At 31.2% G+C, this 15,893-nt stretch overlaps 2 protein-coding genes across 9 annotated transcripts in view; one reads left to right on the forward strand and one right to left on the reverse strand.

The window, feature by feature from the left end:
* LOC141452642 (nuclear pore complex protein Nup98-Nup96-like) overlaps positions 1-3,432 on the forward strand; it is a 41,299-nt gene extending 37,867 nt beyond the window's left edge. For all 5 annotated transcript variants that reach the window (XM_074124988.1, XM_074124987.1, XM_074124990.1 and 2 more), the window contains one exon: positions 50-3,432. In XM_074124988.1, the coding sequence (XP_073981089.1) occupies positions 50-281 (232 nt within the window). In that variant the 3' untranslated portion in view covers positions 282-3,432. The remainder of the gene's footprint in view (positions 1-49) is intronic.
* Positions 3,433-4,109: 677 nt separating this feature from the next.
* Positions 4,110-15,797, reverse strand: BTBD9 (BTB (POZ) domain containing 9). 4 transcript variants are annotated; one of them, XM_074125014.1, is made up of 11 exons: positions 15,418-15,797; positions 14,309-14,582; positions 12,524-12,653; positions 10,057-10,293; positions 9,512-9,785; positions 8,852-9,068; positions 7,602-7,831; positions 7,275-7,464; positions 6,513-6,699; positions 5,287-5,385; positions 4,110-4,253 (listed from the first exon to the last, which is right to left on the reverse strand). In XM_074125014.1, exons 2-11 carry the CDS (start codon positions 14,494-14,496, stop codon positions 4,242-4,244), a joined length of 1,764 nt encoding a protein of 587 aa, XP_073981115.1. In that variant the 5' UTR covers positions 14,497-14,582; positions 15,418-15,797; the 3' UTR covers positions 4,110-4,241. The 4 variants fall into 4 exon arrangements, with proteins under 4 accessions (XP_073981115.1, XP_073981116.1, XP_073981117.1 ...); XM_074125015.1 differs by lacking the exon at positions 15,418-15,797 and adding an exon at positions 15,268-15,397; XM_074125016.1 differs by lacking the exon at positions 15,418-15,797 and adding an exon at positions 15,222-15,239.
* Between the last annotated feature and the right edge of the window lie 96 nt (positions 15,798-15,893).

A 15,893-nucleotide genomic window follows, 5' to 3' on the forward strand; every position in this document is an offset into this window, starting at 1 on the left:
TATTTCTTCCTGATTGACAGTGATATTCATTACTTTTGTTTTTTTACAGACTTGCTCAGTGTGAAATGAGCAAACGTACAGCCGACTTACTACAAAACCTAATTATAGGAAGTACAACTGAACAAGAGAACGATGAAGATGACGCAATGGCTTTTTCTGGTTGTGTGGATGCTTTGGCATCCTTAATCGCAGAACTTCCTTTACCATCTGACTACAGGCTCGATCAGTGGTTAGGTGTCGGAAATTTATGGAAGAGATGTGCTAGTGCTCCTCATAAATGAACAATGACTAGTGGATAATTGATTGGATTATCCTTTAATGAAAAAAAATCTTAAAATTGGTTATCGATGTAAATAAAATTCATTTTAAATGAACGGTACCTGCGAGTTTTTATGCTTCTTAGAAAAATACTACTGAAATTTATTTTAAATTTTTATAGTAATTTGTTGATGGTATCTTTAATTTTGTAAAAAAAAGAAAAAAAAGTTATTTTTGTAAATAATATTAAATTAAGTGACTGCATAATTAGCCATGTTACACTAAAAAGTTCGCAAACTGTTGTGCGTTGTCGAAAATGTAATTTCTAATTTTGTTTAAAGTTAATATCGCATTATTTTTTTTCATGGAATTAGCAGATTCATTTATTCTTGGCGAAATCGTACAATCACTTTAAATTCATAAATTAAAACTGTCCGGTAGGACAGTTGTATAAGGGTTGATCATCAAAAACTGCACGAAAAAGTGTAACGTTGAAAAGCACCCAACTTTGACAATTTTTTTCTCTTTTTCTATAAAAGATAAAATTCCCAAATTTTCTTTAAATTATAGGGCAAGTCCTCCTTTATAACTGTAATTTTTTTGTCAAGACCCAGATTTAATATATTAAGAGAAAAAAGTTACTGAAAATGAGCAAAAACGGCATTTTCAAAAATTGGTCTTGTTCTTGTTGTTGTTCTTCTTGTTGTTACCTTTTTTGTAAACAACGTAGCGCCTAAACGCGTGAACCGATTTTCATGAATAAGGTGTCATTCGTTTCGGAATTTTATGTAGATGTGCCTTTTGGGGGTCTCGACGCTGTACATCAAATGGGGGAGGAGTTAGCCCCATATATGTGAGGCCCCTTCTCAAAATTATTATTACTAATAACTCTGAAAATGTTAACCCGATTTTAATAAAATTTGGCAGGATGAAAGGTTTAGGGCACTCCTACGTAACATTTAAACGACGTTCTGCTCTTACCCTTATTAGGGGGAAGTATGGTAATCGTTTCAAATTATCGAAACGTGAACCGATTTTCATGAATAAAGTGTCATTCGAATCGAAATTTTGTACAGATTTGCACTTTAAAAGTCTCGTCGCTATGACTCATAAGGAGGGGAGTTTGCCCCACCCAAGTAAGGCCTTTTCTAATACTATTATTACCAATATTTCTATTACGCTTAGTTCGATTTGGATAAAATTTACCACGAAGAAGTGGTTAAAGCTCCTCTACGTGGCTGTGAAGTGCCACCATGCTCTTACACCTACTAAGAGGAAGTACTGCAATCGTTAAAATTATCAATGAGTGAACCTATTTACATCAATGAATTCGATTCAAAATATTTGCCTTTAAGGGAGAAGTACTGTAATCGCAGTTTATTTTTCTTACTCCTCTTAAAAGGAAGTACTGAAATCGCTTTTTAATTTTGCTATTTACGTACAAATACCTTCCTATTTTATTCAAAACGCTTTCTCTAAAAAATTGTTATTGAGGATGGTTTGGGGGACCGCAACTATAATCATTCTTTAAAAAGATCGCTCCAGTGGTAGTTACGGTTCGGACTTAACACCTTTTTAGGTTATAATGGTAGAATTTATTATTCCAAATTTTAATAAAATCTGTAAAGCAGATATGTAACTTTGCAAAACAGACAAAAAGGAAAATCTATCCAAAAAGTCCAAAAATCTCCTTAACAAAAACTTACAGTTTAAAATGTTAAGTATAAGGGTTGATTAAACGCCAAAAGGTACACAAATCAGCAAGTACCCAACATTTCATTAATACTTCATTAATATTTAAGTAATTTTACTGCATTAAATTTCATTAATATTTTTTTGAATTTATTAGAGGTCACAGACCCTTATGCTGGCCAGTTCATTCATAATTTTTTTTTTTATTGATTTAAATCGCGTCAACATCTGAGGTTATTGGCGCCCGGAGTTTTTTTCAGTGCACTGCCGGCCTCCAGACAGTGTTCTCTCGTTACAGACAACACTGTCCATCACCGGCCAGTGAGCTGTAAGAAGCTCTTAGGAAGAGAAAATCTAAGGGACAGCAGCTGGATTCGAACCCGGAACCTCCACGTGGGAATCCAATACGCTAACCGCATAGCTAATCCCTTCCCTTAGTTCATTCATAATATTTTATTTTTTGTTATAATTATGATAAAATGTATATTATGTCTTCGTAATTAAATAGGTACTTTATTATAGCTTTATTCCAAATTATTCTTCTGATTTATCTTTATTAGGCCCTTTATTCTGAGTAGTCACATATACATGCATGTTAAAATAGAAAAAGACAAAGTTAGAGTCGGCTACTGTTTAAATTTGAATCACGGATTTAAAACAATATTTCAGTCTAGAATTCTTCTTACCGAAGTATTTGTGAGTACAAATAACGCATAGGTAATATCCAGTAAATTATTCAACAATAATTATTCATTTCTCAATTGTAATTTAATGTAGTCCCTCTAATTTTACTTATAGTAGGTAAAATACTGGTATAATTAGCTGTCATAAAAATATGCATATCTTATATTCCAAATATATAACACTGCGGTAAGAATACCTAGATTGAGAATTGAAGAAAACTATATTATTTGCGATAAAGCCAGATTAATTATTACCTATTATTAAAAACGCTTGACTAAATAAAGTAACAATTGCTTTAATCGAATTACGAACTTAAACCGAAGATTTTTATTTAAAAATAAAAATAAATAAATAAAATAAACAAAATCATTGATGAATGTTGGTGCAAGCATTTTTGAAAAAAGTTTTTGAATTTTTTAACCTCATATTTTTTTTATAAAGTTTTTTTTTTTAACCTGTGATTAATAGTTTGTTGATTAGATATTACAGTCAATCTAAGAAATAGTGTTCTATTTGAACAAATATTTTGTAGACGAAAATGGCCAGCATAAGGGTCTGTGACCTCTAATAAATTCAAAAAAATATTAATGAAATTTAATGCAGTAAAATTACTTAAATATTAATGAAGTATTAATGAAATGTTGGGTACTTGCTGATTTGTGTACCTTTTGGCGTTTAATCAACCCTTATACTTAACATTTTAAACTGTAAGTTTTTGTTAAGGAGATATATATATATATTGTAAATTTATGTTAAACACTGTCATAAACTGTAGCTTAATAAATACATTTGAAAGAACATTGAAGATTATTATTACTTCGTTTTTGTGATAGATCTGTTGATGCAACACATATGACAAAAAGTTTACACATCACTTATCATGGACTTTCTTGAAAATAAAGCTTAATCTTTTCATTCTTTATACTAGCCTCGACAAGAACACTGGAGAATGAAAAAGGCAAACACCATTGACTTTCGATCTCACATTGAAACACTTGAGATTTTAATATTCTACACCTGGCGAAATAACCATTGGGTATTGAAGTATTCATATTATTGTTCTTATATGTCCTTTATATCATTTTCTTCCTAATTTCGAATGTGAGATCGAATGAATAAGACACTTTTAGAAACGATTTTTAAACTTTTAGTCACATGGGACTAAATTAACTGCAATAAGTGTGATGTGAAATTCGATTATTTGCCTCTTATAGAGGAAATCCTGCCCTTTTAGAAAGTACTTTAATGAAATAAAAACCGTTTCTTTTAGCTATTGTGAGATGCCCACACTTGTGTATACGCAAGCGACTTCATGACAAACTCCCGATTGTCTGCTGGAAATATTTGCAGACAGACCTACCTCCACTATTAGAGCATGCAGTTTGCCCATCATTATGAGAACATCAGATTCTCTCAACCCTTATTTCTTCCATCACCTTACTATCTATTTAAATAATTACAAAAAAAAAGCCATGAAAATTATCACAATTTATTTATTTAACTTAATACAAATATTTAAAAAAAGGACTTAAAAGTACGTAATATCCAGTTAAATACTTTTATCACAACAAAAATTCAGGAAATTCTCCAGGCATTCTCGACATCATTTAATTTAATACCTATAAATTAAAAATAAATTAATAAAAAAATCTTTCTTTTTTTTATAGAAGTTGGTCTGGGAGTAAAAAATAATAAATTTATTTCTTACAGATGTATCGGAAATATTTGTTCCCATCTTCAGATTCAAAAAAATTGTACTATTTCAGGAAAAAAAGGTGAAACGCACTTTCAGAAAAACTTCAAATTCCGTTGACTAAGGCAGTTCGGTCCTGCGAATACTATGACAGAAGGAGAGGAAGCGTCTCTCTTCTAAAGCCGTATCAGTATAGCCGCAATTGCAGTAAGAGGTCTCTGACCCTTTGATACCACAGAAGACAATATGCTAAAACTACTGGTGAGAAACCTTAGACTTCTCTGTAGAGAGGTAGAAGCGAGATCTATCTACTACAGTTTTCAAGGAGGAAGTACGATAAGCCTCCTTGGTTGAACTACGTACCTCAATTACCCCAATTAAATCTGTCTCGTAGTACAATCGTATACATATAAACGGACGACCGGTAAAAACAATCTGCTACTTAAATACACACTTTTATGACAGATGTTTCCCTTCTCAAAATTCCTCAAAAAAGTGCAAAACCCCAAGGGATTTCAAAACGAACACTTGAAGTAAGGAAAAAAATCATTTTGGAAACTTTTATTTTCGAACTATAAATTATGTTTACAACCTTGAAGATGAAAATAAATAATTCCTTTTTTTTTAAGCGCATTAACATCTGAGGTCACTAGTGCCCGCAACATTTTCAGTGCACTGCCGGCTTAGGACAGTGTTCTCTCGTTACAGACAACCAGTCCCTCACCGGACATTGAGCCGTAAGAAGCTCCTAGGAAGAGAAAATCTAAGGGCTAGCAACTGGATTTGAACTGGGAATTTCCGCGTTTGAATCCATTATGCGCTAACCACTGAGCTAATACCTTCTCTAATTCCAAATTAATCTGGAATCTACAATGATTGCTAAATCATCATGACGTCATAACTGCAGGGCTTAAGTGTACCAAGCATTAGCATTAAATAAAAACTGTTCAAATTCTTACTGATCCTCCTTCAGAAGGTGGAATGGATGACCTAGATCCACTAGTCATATCTGTGTCACTCTGTTGGGCAGGACATTCAAAATGGACGCAATGGAAAATCTAAAAAAAAAAAAAAGATCTGGAATAAGATTGCAGTAGATTTTAGTTCACAACACAGTAGTGTCCGATTCAAGAAGTTATATTTCAATAAACAATTTTTAGTGTCAAAGAATGTTGCAAATCAACTGAATAAAACAAATAATAACTCTTAATTTAATTTAATTGAAATGTTATAAACTTAGTGGTTTTTAAAACTGAACCATATATCCATAATTAAATATCTTATAGTACATTCACACGACATTTTAAACATATAGCTCTAATAATTTTGTTTTAAATTGAAAGTATAAGTAAACACCAGTAAAAATTGTTAATGCGGATAGCAAAGTAATCGCCTATTTATTCAGGCGGGCTTAACGACCAGCTACCTATTTGGGGTCGTGGAGGAAAAATACATTGCTATTAACATTTTTTTCAAACAAATAAGTAGCGGAATTCGAACTGGAGATCTCCTACAAACAAAATCACTCTTCTTGAACACTAGATCCGCCCCATGGATAAGTTGAATCTTCTATTAAATTTCTAGCTTTAATGCACGGTTTAATTTCGTAGTTACAGTATAAATAAAATATTTCTCAGAGACAAAATTTCGTTGACGCAATTTATGTAATTTTTAATTTAAGAGATTCTACTGATTACATATTATTATTTAAAAATACATATTATTTGGAAACTACGGACCTTTAAAACTGGCAAAAGAACACTCGAACTCAACTACGGATAATATTCTTACTTCAAAAAATTCTTAACGATTTTGCTTTATTATTATTATTATTATTATTATTATTATTATTATTATTATTATTATTATTTGTTGTTGTTTTTAACGTAGATGCTAAGCATATTTCCGTGCGACAGAACAACTAACCATATTATGTTCCAATACAGCTGAGCCAGAAAAATATTGTAACACCGCTTGATATAGTTTACGAGAGCGCCTTTTTGTCAAAATAACAAATCAATATATTTATTTCTTTAAAAAATACAAATTAAAGTAGAAAGAGCGCAAAAGTTTAAACCTAAGAGGTAAACAAAACTGAAAATTTCAATATTTGTAAAAGTTTTGCTAAATATAATGAACTTGGCTTAATAAATTTAATGAAAACTAAAAACAAGCTCATAAATACCTCGTTAGCTGTGTTGTGAGTTCCAACGATCTTTATAAAAACAACTGGTCTTAATGGAAAAGTTATTAATTGCCAAGACTTACAAAACTGTTCTCTCATATCCCAAACTATTTCCCAATCTCTTCTGTTTTCTGATACTTCAATGTAATAACTGTAGCTGCGAGCATCACAATCCCATAAAAGAAGTCTGTAAAAATAAAAACTCTTTTACATCCTTACATGTTAATTTGAAACAACTTCAAAAGTTTTGTTCGAATAACTTAATCAAATGTGACCAGCCGATGAGCCGCTTGAGTACTATGCGGCTTTTAATTACCTATGTGAATTTAATCTTTCACTTCATACTTCAACCCCTTGACCAATTTTTAATGCTTTTTATTTCAACAGTTTAAGTTACAATGGGTTTAAGTTTAGATGGGCGAAAGTTAGGCTTTTGGATTAGGATTTCTTGGGACACTTTTTATGTTTTTTGTCTTGTTTTTATAATAAATCAAAATTTAATGTGAGGAATGCAAATGCACCTCAAACATTCACTTCCAAAAACTCGCCAGATTCGTAGTTCTTAGAATGTTTTAGTCTATCGAAACTCATTCATAAACTGGTATGTTCTCACCAATCGAATAAAATAAAATATAATTAAAATCAGGACTATAAAAAAATAATAGTAAAAAAAAATATTAAGGCTTAACAACTTAAGTTTAATAAAGCCACAAATCCAACAAATTTTAGCTCAATTTTTAGTTTCTTATTCATATTGAGAACCTCATAGAATCCAGCATATATGGTTGGCCAAGCTGCACTAAAATAACTCCACTTCCGATCTGATGGCAGGTGTAACCTTTATTCCAATCGTATTCCTTCGAATTACCATCTAATAAAGCATTTCGGCTTCTACAAACACCTTCAATGACTGATGCACTTTCTTTAGTTGTTGCAACGTTATGCTTTGGTCCTGAAATAATGAAAGTAGAGAACAATAATGTACGATTACAATAAAAACCTCAAGTCAGAGATTGCTTGTTTAAAAATATGAGAATATAAAAAAAAACATAAATAAATGTACATTACATAGAGAATGTAATAACTTACTTATAATTCCGCTCACCAACATAAAAGGCTCATTGGTAAACATTATTTCAAAAGCGACCACATGAAATACTGTATTCACAGAATTGTGCGTGCCAACTATACGAACATAATTTATGACTCTCGGTTTAAAATATAATTTTTGCCATGATCTACAATAAAACTGAGTATGGTCGATAACACGAGTCCAATCTTTTTGATCTACTGAAACTTCAATATAATACGAATATGACCTAAAAAAAATACAATTAAATAATGTTTAAAAGTAAATTTAAAGGAAATCCACATTGCACATTTTATCAGGGTGGGCTTGAGGTCCAACAACAATGTCGTAGATAGAATACTTTACAAATACCATTTTTTCAATAAATAAAAGCTTGAACGCCAAATTGGTACTGAAAACTCCCGTCTTACAAATCCACACTCACATTTAAACATCATTTCGCGTAAAAATTGAAAAAAAGAAGTAAAGTAATCGCATATTTTCTTAGGCGGGGCTTATCGTCTAACTACCAATTGGGTCGGGGAAGGAAGTACGTAGTTTTTTCTAAGAAATATAAAGTAGCAACACGCAAGATTCAAACTGAGGATCTCCTACTTTCAAAACCACGCTTCATAACCACAATACTAACACCACCTCGACTCACTGATTCTAGCTGTTTTTGATTCCGAATTATATTTTTCTCGTGTATCAATAATAAGCCCACGTATCCAGTTCGGTGATTATTTAAGGCGCGTCAACATCTGGGGTTATTGGCGTCCGGAGCTTTTTTCAGTGCACCGCCGGCCTGACAGTAAAGCTCCTAGCAAGAGAAAATCTAAAGGCAAAAGCTGCATTCGATCCCGTTATTTCCACGTTGGGATCCAGTATTCGCTAACCACTCCGCTAATCCCTTCCACTATTGTATTTATTTAAATTTTGTCGCATTGATAACTTCGTCACTAGCACTCACAGCTTTTATACAGCACAAACAGAGTCTATTAATTCTTGTTTTCGATAAGTGGCGTTGTATGAGCTGTTAACAATATTCAATAAATATTTCGAGTAATTTTTCAGTCAAGTCAAGGTCCATTAATTATACATTGTGCACACTTTATGTCGTGAGAAACTTTCTTTGAATAGTTTTCGCTTAAAGAAAAAATTGTAAATTGATAAGTTTTTTTGAAAATATCTTAAAAGAATTAATAAACAGGGAGTTAGTTTGTTAAGCATTAATTATAACAACACTAAGAAAAAAATCAGCAATTATTACCTCAAATCCTTGTCCCAGAGTAACATTTTAATATGATTTACAACACATTGAGTGCCTAATTTTATAATAATACTGTCGCCTCCATCGCTTATGGAATGTCTAGTATAACCATTTTCCATGTCATAATTCAGGCTATTGCCATCTAAAAGAGCCGATTTCATTTCACCTTGAAGAACATGAGTTCCAAAGCGCGGATCTGCCATATTTACGTTTACATCTAAAAAAAAAAATTGTAATATGATAATTTCTTTTTTTAATTACCAAAAAAGTGTTAAATTTAAAAAGCCATATTTAAAAATCTTAAAAAAAAAAAAATTATTGAACATTCATGTCTTTAACGAAAATTTCCCCCCACTAATTGCATATATTTCAGGAAATTTACGTTTTGTTCTTTAAACTCTAAAAAATAATTCATTCTTAAGAAATATTTTACAAAAAATACAGTTAACACACAATCTAAAACCCTTTAAAAACTATCTTTGACAGAAAAGTTTCTCTGCGGCTTAAAAGTAACAAATTTAGAAATGTTTTGCTTTTTTTTTTCATCATTTGCTTGATAAGAAGCAATATTACATATTGTATATTTATACGATAGCAATAGTAGAAAAAGTATATGATAGTAAGATGAAGAAAATAAAATAAACAATAACAAATACTTACTAAGCGTCCCTCTATATTTCAAACAATCATCACGATGGATTGTTTGTCGTTCCAAGGCATCCAAAATTGTTTCAGAGGAAACTAATCCAGATGGTCTCACTATTTTACATAAATCTTCAATTGACATTAATTCAAATCTTACTGCTAACAAAACATCTTCTAACTGAGGACTTCCTTTCATATTATTTGCATGGGCCCAAGCGAGTACTGTTTCAAAAATATGTACTTCAGGAGCGTAAAAAGAATCTCTTTCTATTATTTCTTTTAATCCTTCCTGTAACACAGAAATTATATTAAAATAATATTTCCTACAAACTTTAGTTAAAAAAGGTAACAGAAAGGTAACTGAAAAGATAACAGAAAAGAAGTAATTAGAAATAAGTGTTTCACTTTTACTGAAAGCCTTCACTAGCTTTTAAAAAGCTTTCACTTCATGTTAATTGGTAGTACATGCCAATAATACTGTATCTGATAATTCATTCCAAACAATAATTTATAGAAAATAAATATAATTAAAAGTTATAAGATTAAATTTCAAAACTTACAGGCGAGAGCTGCAAGAAGCGGGATTTAGAAGAATCAAGTATAGGTGCAACATCTTTATCAATATACGTTTTACATGTTTCTTTCAAATAATTCAACTGGTAAAGTCTTGCAGCATCATAAATAGAAAATACATTTTGCACAGACAATGTAAGCATAAAAAAGTCACAAATAGATTTTTCTAAATTTGGAAATCCATATTGATGGGCCAAACCCAGTATTTCTAAAATGCTATCTTCCTAAAACATTTAACCAATATGTGTTACGTAAAACATAAAAATAAATAAAAATAAGTTACATATTTTAATTAATTTTGCATTAATTATAATTAATGTTTGAGTCGAATTGTGTTATTCAATTGCCAACTGACGTATATAATATAAGAAACTGCACCTTTTAGGAAGAATTCCATTTACGAAAATTGTAGCTCTGCTAATGCTCTGAAAATTTCCAGTCTTTTATTTTGCGGGAAAAACTAATTAGAAAATTGATAAATTTGTTACTTATCTAAGCACAAGTTAATTTTATTAGTCGAGCAGCCCGTTGAGACTGAAATTCTTTACATTTTTATCTGAAGGCAATAAATTAGGAACTGTATTTTGCTAAATGTCACAAAATGTCTGCTTATCATTCGAGACATTATTTAATCTCTATCAAAGGTAATTTTTGCTGATGTATGTCTTAAGCCATTATAAAATTGTGATAAAGCTGGATTTAACATTTGGATGTTTTATATGTTCGACAGTCTCTCTTGACAGTCTCCTTTCTTTAATTCAGATCGATTTCTTTTCTTTAAATGTAACATGAGAGATTCGTTCATCCGGTGATAAAGAGAATTTAAATAATTCACAACACATTTTGTTATTTACCTTTTTTTAAAATAGTTTTCTTCGGAGAAAATAATGTAGTTACTTTTGAAAGTTAGCAATGAAATTAATTTCCGAAATATTAGTATCGTTGCAAGCAGTCAAAAAGTTTACTGATAAGTAGCGCTCATTCCATAATGCAATCCAAATGCTTCGCTAATGATTGTTCAACGCTCATACCAATACAATGGCAAGGAGTTAAACATCTAAATGGATGATACAGAGGGTGAATAATAAACAGGTTTAAGATACTCAAAGAACTGGAAACCATTTAAACTGCTGTTAGTTCATTTTAGTTCTTCACGAGATAGGCAAATGGGCTCCGTACTTGTAGAAGCTCTATTATGACCTCTCGGTGACTTGCCAGTAGTACTGAACTTCTCATTCGGCACAGAGTTCTACGTTTAAATTTGCTCATTAAGATTCACATCAACGACATAGTTCATTTTCTCAGTTGAGTCCAACATGCTTTCGGTCAGCAGGCGGACGCGAGAAGATCAATTGTAGGACATGATGGAAGATGAAGGAGTGAGAGAAAAAATTGCTCTATGAAATTTTTCCCTAGAATCTCTTTTCAAAGATATTTCGGTTAATGACAATATCTCAAATAAGTAGAGGTTCCTTTTTTCCAATTACGTTCAGTACACAAACAGGAAAAGTAGATTACAATCATACCACCAACAGAATGTTTAGATATCTTATTTAGTTAGAAACGTGAATCTAAATTCACGTGTAAAAGATCCATCACAAAAAAAAAATTAAAATCACAATTTTTTATAGTACTAAATTTTATTCCCTATTTGTTGTTTTCAATCAATTGATATTTAACATTTTTTAAAAATTTTAATTAATAGGAACAAAAGACCAGATGGAATTAAACTATATTTATTTAGGTTTACTTTGCCAGGGAAAATATTGCATGTATCCCAGAAATATTCATGTCATCGGCTTTAGATCGATTAGTGATTATGATGTAAGATAAACAACCCAAATGAGATTTGGGTTTATTACGAACATCAAACTAACTTGATCTGAGAAGCATCACTATAAAAAAAAAAAAATAAATAAATAAAATGTAGCAATTCGCCTTCTTTTTGGTTTAAGCGAAACAGGCAAAAGAGTGTTTGTTGACGAGTACACATATCCGTTTCCGTTCGCCGTCTACTACATTTAGTGCTTCCAGACTGGATATTCTACATCTTAACTTCATTAAAATAATTTAATGTAATAAACAAATATACTTACTATTCTTACTCCTGGAAAGTATTAAACATTCTTAAAAACTAATACAACAAATATTTTATGGGTTAGCGAGGATGGTATGGACTTCGTGGTTCCTAAATTCATTAGACGTAATACTCATATAATTTTATTTATTTTAACTGAAGGTTTCAGTTTATTAAAGCCATTTTTATCTACAAACGGTTCTTAGGCATCTAAAAAACCATTAGATGCTGAGAATGGTAATCCAAAAAGTTTAATGAGAACAGAGGAAAACGTCCAATAATTCAGAAACTTGGTATCCAACAAAATTACAATCCGCTTCTAACATCCAAGAATAAAACTATCGGAACCATCAAAAGTATTAAATGTTTGTATTTACCTTCAATGAACCAAGAGATAATCGTCCTGTGTAAATATACTTCAAAAGTAATTTAAATGCCGCTCCACCGGAACCGTGTAATTCAATTTCGGCTTGTTTAGATTCTTTCATACCCCCATAAAAAAGAGCCCTGAAACCAAAATATGAATTAATTTTTTTGGCAAAATAGCGAACATTAATATGTAATTTCAAAAGGAAGGTATTTGTTTCTTTTAAGAAGCTCCAACTTGCAATAAATCATAACTTCCAAAGTTAGTGATCAATCTAACCTCTTTGATAGGGCTTTCATTTGAAGATAAATAATCTAAGACTCCCAGTACTGTGCTGCTCTTCTCAAATTTTAGATCATAACTGTGGTCTATTAATGAATTAAATATAAAACTGTATGCGCTCATTCAAATGTTTAAATAACAATATATGTATTGATGCCTTATAATTCCAAGGAGTATTGCAAGTTCAAGGAGCCATTTAATATGTGACGAATTATGAAATGAGAAATTTGTCATATATATAACATAAGTTTATTCATATTGTAGAATATATTCCTATTCGTGTATATTAACATATATTATATGCTATATTTCCATTAAACATACGGAACTGGAAAACTACAGCAAACGAAAGATGGCTGGCGGGGTTAACTAAATTCATCAATTCAGTAAATTATGTGATTAATATCTATAGTTACTCAGAATAAGTTCAGAAAAGATACTAAAGTTGAGGTACTGTTTACGATGTGGTTTCCAAACTCTATTCACAGTACCTCACAGCTACTTTATCCTTTACTTGAATTACGATGATCTGGAGATAAACATTGAAATTCAGAACCTTTTAAAAATTTAAAATATTATTTCACACTTATCAGTGTGTTCATGAAGTATGCACAAAAAGAAAAAATTAGGTCATAAAATTGAAACAAAATACGGACAGCGATCTAATGTCAGCAGCAACGCCTGCAGAAAAAAATGAAATGTGATGTTCTGCTACTGAATGAAGAGGACAGATTATCTCATATCTAGTATTCCCAAGCCACCGGTCGCCATCACAAATTAACTTATTGTATGAGACACAGAAATCTGCCGAAAAATCTGAGAAAACAACCTGCCGAACAGTTTTAATAGAAAAGATAAATAATAATAATAATAGTTGGAGGCGCCAATAACCTTAGATGTTGACGCGCCTTAAATCATAAAAAAAAAAAAAAAAAAAAAAAAAAAATAGTTGGAACTTGTATTTTTTCTAAAAGTTCCTCTCCGCATTTGTTCTGTTGTATTCTCATTTTGTTAACATCAGATGAATGAATTAAATTTCTTTATTAATCAATAAATTTCTTCATTGCAATACTCCATGAAAAGTTAAGAAATATAGATATATTGATTAGGAAATATTTTATTTTCTATTGTTATATTGCTGATCTTAGAAGTGGGTTTACAAACGTAGGCAGCGACTAAGACTAATCCTCTGACCTAAAAGATTTATTACAGTTTCCTCAGGTTATCGGCACATTGTACATGTTGGAAAATTCAAGTTAGTAAACGCAGAGCAACTGGTTATGAGAGATGGACTAAATTAACTGTTCAAAAAATTATAAATTTATTGCTAATGAGTTTTTGTGAAAACATATATATAGAACTCTCTAATCACTCGCATTCTTTTGAATTAATCGACTACATTCCGTTGATTAAATGTTACAGTAAAAGTAACAATTAAGTACTTAATTAAGTACAAAAGATGAGTTCAACAGTACGTAAAGTAAATTTAATTATAAATGAAAGTAAAGCTCACCTAAAGTATTCACAGCGAGATGCCAATATTGCTTTGTGTGCTTTTACAACTTCACCGTCTATATTTAACGTCACATCACTGTAATCATCATTTAAACATAGTGCACCAATATCCTGGGATAAATAATTTACATGATCTATCTCGCCGTTGGTAGGAGGCTGATCTCCCATTTGATGATTGTCACTCATTTCATACAATAACAAAATCACATAAAATCTAGATTTAATACAACTATTATCAATTACTGAAATTGTGAAATGAAATCATTGTAAATCTGTAATGAAAGAAAAAAAATATATTAATAAAAACTAAATAACCTTGTATTTATGGTTATTTATAAGATTGGTGCAATTATCGGCAAAATTAGTAAAGTAAATGCAGAAAACTAATAGGGCCATGATATTTTTTGTATTACTTTTGAACGGAAAGCAAATTACAATTGATATAATGGTTATACATTGTCACCCATTCACTTACAGCACATAAATCTAAGCCATGATTGCAAATGTTCATTAGAATAATGAACAATCTGAACTAAATAATATCTCGTATAAGCTGTAACAAAACCCAACCACTATTAAAGTTAACAGCTCATGATCACGAGCACTATCACGTACAGGTTGTTAAGCAGTAAGCAGTTAGGTTACGAAGATAAAGGTTTAGAGTCAAGCGCATGACAAAACAGTACGTTCCGTAAGATATATTCAAACATGAAAGTCTGGTATGAAAAACTCATACGATCTTTTCTTTTTGCAATGTAGAAAGTTTTTATTAAAAACAGAAATCAGTAAACGTTTATGAATAATTACGTTTAGTAAAAATTTTATAGTAGCTTCGTAAACAAAACATTCACTGTGATGGAGGATTTTTTGACGGAAGCGCCTATCTTCAAACTTAATAATTATAAAAATACCTTCAACCAAACTCTCATCTTCATAGAAGATTATCTGAATACCTACAATTCTATGAAATAGCATATGAATGCCAATCTGGATCATATACAATTATCTATATCCAGGAAGCAGAAGCGGACCTGAGGTCAAACTAAACTAATTCGGGAGTTACTCCTCCACAACGTAATTTAAATAATTAATTTTAAGGACATTTACTCAGAATCAACGATTTCAAAAAAAGGTTTTTGCTTCATCTTGTAAGAATGACTGATAATTCTCAGATTCTATTGGTTGGCATCGGAATCTGAATGGCTCTCCGTCCCAAAATCGGAACTCTCGTTATATCTAATCTATGAATTTTAATTTAGGTTTGCCTGCTGAAAAAACTAAGTCAGTAGGGACCCTGTTTCCTAAAACACTGTCTTATATCGGAGCAAAAACACCAAAATTTTGCAGATCGGTGGCACTAACGATAAGCGTAAAATCACCGAAAAAGTCGGAGGCGGGAGCACTTCAATTTGTTTCGCGTTCACACATTAATTTGAATTTGAACTTCTGGTGAAACAACCGACAAGAAATTGGAAGAAAATTTGATTTACGGTGGATCAAAATCGCACTGTGTATTGTCCGTAGAAGCAAAACTGTCAAAGATTTCTTTACAAGAGACCTTGTAATGAGAATTTGCAAATACC

Source organism: Rhodnius prolixus, unplaced genomic scaffold (genome assembly GCF_049639745.1).
Source record: "Rhodnius prolixus isolate KJV_2025 unplaced genomic scaffold, Rpr scaffold_3, whole genome shotgun sequence".
NCBI classification, from domain to species: Eukaryota; Metazoa; Arthropoda; class Insecta; order Hemiptera; family Reduviidae; genus Rhodnius; species Rhodnius prolixus.